Source organism: Lactuca virosa, chromosome 6 (genome assembly GCF_052849685.1).
Source record: "Lactuca virosa cultivar CGN04683 chromosome 6, Lactuca_virosa_CGN04683_v6, whole genome shotgun sequence".
NCBI lineage: Eukaryota > Viridiplantae > Streptophyta > Magnoliopsida > Asterales > Asteraceae > Lactuca > Lactuca virosa.
The window spans coordinates 75,491,104-75,497,237 of record NC_136431.1 but is presented as its reverse complement, the minus strand read 5'-3'; the positions used below and the strand labels follow the sequence as shown (position 1 = coordinate 75,497,237).

The 6,134-nt window shown below is 31.1% G+C and overlaps 1 protein-coding gene across 1 annotated transcript; it reads right to left on the bottom strand.

Moving 5' to 3' along the window:
• Positions 1-390: 390 nt before the first annotated feature.
• On the bottom strand, positions 391-5,864 carry LOC145119418 (alcohol-forming fatty acyl-CoA reductase-like). Its single transcript, XM_079055086.1, has 11 exons — positions 5,707-5,864; positions 5,456-5,589; positions 4,742-4,845; positions 4,444-4,646; positions 4,077-4,177; positions 2,475-2,670; positions 1,702-1,863; positions 1,422-1,503; positions 1,060-1,329; positions 858-985; positions 391-760 (listed from the first exon to the last, which is right to left on the bottom strand). Exons 2-11 carry the CDS (start codon positions 5,532-5,534, stop codon positions 607-609), a joined length of 1,479 nt encoding a protein of 492 aa, XP_078911212.1. The 5' UTR covers positions 5,535-5,589; positions 5,707-5,864; the 3' UTR covers positions 391-606.
• Between the last annotated feature and the right edge of the window lie 270 nt (positions 5,865-6,134).

Sequence of the window (6,134 nt, the reverse complement as noted above, 5' to 3'; positions counted from 1 at the left end):
AATTCTACCACTTATTTCAAATATGTCTCTTTAATTAACACATATATTAGAGTCCATCTTGAGGGATATTGGATGTATTTATGAGTAGTTAAAAATGGTAGTTAAGTTAGTTAGGGGATGCTCCATTAATAGTTAGTCTTACCGTTTGGTAATTAGACGTATGTTAGCTTCTCATGTGTAGGATAATATTTGTATATAGCATTACTTGTTTTGACATTAAAAAGTGAGAAGAAAACTTTACACATTTCTGGATTTCCCTTTGCAAATTATAATACTTCATCAATATGTTGCTTTGCTCGCAGTTTGTAAGCAATATTTTGTTATTATTTGATGCACACTTCATTATTCACCAAGTATATGACCACAAGGTATACATGACTCGTACAAATATAATTTTAAGAAAATTTACATGGAAAAAGACAATAAATGGTTCTTAAATGCAGTTTGTATCGTTGCTCAATCAACAACATATATAATCTACTAATACGACTTGTACAAGGAACGAATTTCCTTTTTCGTCCGTTGTACATTAGTTCCACGAGAGTACTGTTGGGTGCCTCAAATATATGAAAGCACTCATACTTATGATAAATTTGATCATTTAAATCATTTAAATTCATGTTTTACAACACCAGGAAGGTGTGTATGTTGGAAGTAGTCTTCCCAATCGATTATCCTTGGGTCAAAGTAGAAGTATTTCTCCTCATCTCCGCTGGCTCTGACAGCCCTACGTAACTTTTCAGTATTCATATCGTCATAGCTGTAGCAAGTTAAGTTTTGTAAATTCAGATGACAAAGCAGTTATGCTGCAAAGGTTGGTCATTATCTTAAACCATGAGTTATTAATGAGTACTTACAAGCTTTTTGTGAACAGGTAGGGTTCGTAAAGGTCAACTAGTCGCAGCACAAAATTGATCTTCCGTTTAAGATTCTTATATGTGCTCGCGAAAGCTTGGCAAAATAAAAGATTTATAAACCAAAGTACCTAATGAACGAAATATAAGTTTGTTAATATGTAAATGATAAGAAGTGATAGAAAGAAAATATGAAATCACAAACCTGCAATGGGAGTAAATAACGAAGTGCTACATATCTATGGAAGCTAGCCATTGATTTCAACACTGTAACTTCACCCACTACGACAGGCGTACCATCTTTTTCAATCCATGGATGCTCAGTAAAATAGAGGTAACCAGATTTTTGAATTCTTGTGAATTTTAAAGGGTTTGACACTGAAGATCCCACATGGTAAATTGTTTCAGAAAAAGTTTGATTTGCATGAGCCGCTATTGCCACGATCATAGCATTCACCACCATGTCAGCGGGTACCTAATGTTTTTCTCCACGTCAATAATTGATTACAAAGAATTGAATTTCCAAATGAATGTTACAACTTGTTAAAGATGTTTTGAGGAACTCACCACATCATATACAGCTTGAGGATCACCAAGGAAACAAGTTAACCTGCCTTTTCCATAACCAAGAGCTAAGCTATCAATGGTCCTGTAAATGTCAAAATTAAACAAGGATTATTATTTTTCACCTTTTATATCGGTCAAAGTAATACCTACCTATTAAGTATTCTCGTTCAAGATATTATAGATTTTAAGACTCATGGGAATATATACGCTTAATTATTTGATTGTACGTGCTTTGACGATCGACTTCTCAAAAAAGATAAACCAAACGGTAATCATTTACCTAATGCCTTCAACCCAGCCGGGGAAGGGTTCTTTGTAGGTACTGGTGACAATGGTCGGACGAAGAATAACCACCGGCATATCTCCTTTCAAGTGCCCGATAATCATCTCTCCCATGGCCTTGGTAAAAACATAGGTATTTGGCCAACCATAGTGATTTGCCCTAGTATAACAAATAAAAGATAAGTTGGGGCTTTTTTCCGATCAAGTTCTATGTGGATAGATTAAGTTGAACGGGTAAAATAAGTTCAACAGATAATGATCTATTTATGGATTAGGTCTTGTACATGTAAAAACTATTTTATTTTTATAGCGAATGAGAATGAATATTAGTAAGTAACTATTTTATTTGCCTTTTCCAAAAAAAGTAACTAACTATTTACCCTAATATCTAAAAGTGACAAATAAAATTAGTGTCTATTTAATAACTATCGTAATAAAAGGTCTACATGACAATACTAAAATTAAAATTTAAAATTACCAGGACTAGCTAGTTAGAAATTGCTGTAAGAGAACTAAGAATTAACTATGGAATATTTGAAAATTTTGATTTTGATTTTGCTTTTAAGATTTCTTTAAAAACAATCAAGTTTTATTATGTAAAAAAGAGAATGTCAAAAATAACACTAGTTTTGAAAGTAAATAGAAAATTATATAAATTATTAGATAGAATGCAGATATAAATTCTTACAAATTTTATAACGCAAATTATTAGAGTCGAGTTAGTACCGAATTAATCATGTATTCATCAAAGATGAAAGTTAGATACTATACCTTTCCATGCCCAAATCTTTCATGGCGATTTTAATAGATTTCTCGTTTGCATTATCATCACATTTCAATTCTTTCAGTTTCTCTTCAATAATCTTCCTCTCTTGGTCAATGTCGAGCCCAGTTGTTCCATTGAGTGACTCTCCCAGATGGTATGGAGTTTCAAGCATTAGTCCTGGCTTCTCACCGGAAACATAGGCTGAATACATATAAATTAATTAGACGATCGATTATTGAAGCATAATGACTTGTTATGTATAATAATAATAATTAAAAGAGGTTAATTTTGTTCTCCATCTATTATATTAGGCCTTCGGATATAGTTTCCACAAAGGGTTTTGTTGTCCACTTGGCACCCAACCATTGAACACCTCACTTGTAAATAGAGGGCTTTGTTGTCCACTTGGCACACAATCGCTAACAATCTAACATGAACACCTATATGATGGCTAGTGGTTCTTAATTAGTGGTGGTGGTTATTTATAGTGGGGAGGACTATTGACAACATAGAATTAATTTCTTCCTCTCTATTTTTACCTACTCTCTACCTCGCTCTAAAATTTAAATAATTAATATATATATATATATATATATATATATATATATTAAAAATGTAAGAGGATAAAATGATATAGAACAGTAAGTATAACGATTTTTAATGATTGTATGTGGTGATGATGTGACATCTATTATATTTGTGATCATTGATGGATATTTATATATTGATGGGTATTCATATGACCTTATCTCAAACAATTATAAATGATCACTTTTATTTTATTTTTGTTTAATATATTTAAAATGAATAACATATAATGTACAGATTGTCATCTTGCTTATTAATTTGAGAATGACATGACTACAAATTTAATACAATTGAATTAATTAGACAATTACTAGGTAGAAGGCAGAGAAAAAAGCATTAAATGTTTTCTATCATCAAGAGTAGAAAGTCAAAACTACTATGTTTTGTTATCTTAGCTCTGCATAATAAAAGAGAAAGGTTAATTTAACCAAAATTTAGTTTTTCTCCGTCTATAATCTCAAACTTATTTCACTTAGATTTAATTTTTTTTCTTACTTATCTAAAAAAAGAAACATTTAGCAATTTTAAGGTTGTGCTTAACTGCTTATTAATTTGACAATGACATGACCATATATAACATTAAAAATAATATTAATAAATACGGGAATTCCAACATTTTAATTTGTATTTATATATTTATAAAAATAAAAAAATTTCATTTTATATTTTATTGTTATATATAGAATTGACAACATTATATAGTCTTGAAAATAATATATATATATATATATATATATATATATATATATATATATATTAAGAATAAAAAGGTGAAAAAAAATTATGTAGATGAGTGAAATAGTTTTCTGATCATTAGTAGTAGTGATTTGTACATAATTTTTTTAATATATATAATAATTTATGTTTTAAAAGTTTATATTATACAATTATATTATTTAGCAAATCATCTTCATTCTCATTAATTCATTTTTCCAACTCGTTGTAGATAAGAAAAAACACACAAATTATAAACTTTACTACTATTAAATAATATTAACCCAAAGCATGTTTAAGCTAACCAGTGGACACATGGAGAAACAACTTTATGTTGACACATTTCTTAGCGAAGTTCATAACGTATCTAGCGCCAAACGTATTAAGGGGTAGGGCAACGTCATATCTACAAAAAACCAAGTAAGCATTAGTAAATTTTTTCCAAAGAAAAACAACAATACATGAAGTTAAATCCAAATTTAAGTTAACGTTACATGCCAAATATAGAACCAAATCCATTCACTGGTACATCTGTACATACTCATGATTAAATCATTTATAACATTGCCCATTCGGGGAATATACAATTAAAAACTTCTTGTTCTTTGACTTTTTCTTTATTTTTTTTAACATAGATCTATCTGATTCAGCTAATCTATATGATCTCAATACCTTTCATCAAAGTTGGTGCTTGCAGCTACATTAACAACAACATCAATATCTCTCCACATTTCTTCTTTCAAAGTGCTGTCTTGTATTCCCATATCCTCATAAGTGATGTCTCCAGCAACCGGAGTAACTTTTTCGGATAAAAACTTTTGCAGGTTTTCACCATGTGTCTCTTTCAAGAGCTTGAACAAGTCCTTAGCTACAGCCTATTGATATTTATGGAAAAGAAGACATTATATTATCTGCCTACTGTGAGAGTTATTATGACCAAAAAGTATGTCATAAATTCATGCAGAAGTACCTCAGTATTGAAGCGTTGCAAGGCAGATTCAGTATCAGGTGCTCTAATCAGAAGATAGAGTTTCTTCACATTTGGTTGAACTCTGAGTATTTTCTCCACAAAAACTACATTTACAGATAGTCATAGATAATTATGTTTAGAAATTAATAAGCCAGTTTCCACACCGACATGGCATCTGAAGTTCTACTAACATAGAGATGGATTTGAAGCTATCCATCATAACATTTTGTTAGATCTACTTAGTTTAACGAAAATTTTAGCATTTGCATTGTTAGAATAAGACTGTTTTAGTACACTCATTAATTATGTAAATCATTTTTAATTTTTTTCTGTTCTTGTCGATCGGCCTCTATGCACTTTTATGAGTGCACTAACATGTGATCAAAATTAAGCAGGCGTTGGGTAGCATAAAATATTTTAAAAAACTCGTGAAACGACTATGTAAAACAATAGAGCTTTTGTAGCTGCTTTCATCAAAACACCCGTGATAAGTCATTGAACCATGCATCGTCGGAATCCAATTAAATTTATTGTCAGCATTTCCATATTAAATCTGTGAAGCTAGAGTTGCCCAACAATCCTGATTACCGACATTTATTCTGGGAATATATATATATATATATATATATATATATATATATATATATATATATATATATATATATATATATAGAGAGAGAGAGAGAGAGAGAGAGAGAGAAAGAACGGACATACTTTTGGCAAGAAAACCAGTAGCACCAGTGATTAATACGACTTTGTTCTCAAGAAAGTCAACAATGCTACCCAGCTCCATGGTTCGATATGGCTCAATATGTTTATATATTGTATATTCCTTGTTCTGCAGAGTCCTGTGTGCACATTTGCGTGTATTAGAGAGAGAGAGAGATAGAGAGAGAGAGAGAGAGAGAGAGAGAGATAGAGAGAGAAAAAGAGAGAGGGAGAGAGCGAGAGAGAGTAAATTTTACCCGGAGTAGTATAGAGATGGTGGATGAGGATCTATGTAGACGATATAATGGTTGAAGTAGTATGTCGCATACGCGAAATAATTGTAAACTGGGAAGGGTGAAATGCTGAACAATGATAGAGTACACGAAACTAAGCTTTTCTCCACTCGTTCCCTTGTACATCATATTATATTTATATCTATGTATATTTGACCCACTTGGTATTAATATGTGCAGCATATTAGTTAGATATTAATAGTTGAGCTAAGTTTCTTCATTTCCTTCACTCAACGAAACCGATGGAAATCAACTTTAGCAACTAACCTGCCGATATATATTCATGGATTGATGAGAACATCGTAAACACGTGAGAAAGTTTGATAACCTGAAATAAACATAAGTTTGGAGTACTACCGAGTCGACAAACTGCCAATAAAAATATCTTATAC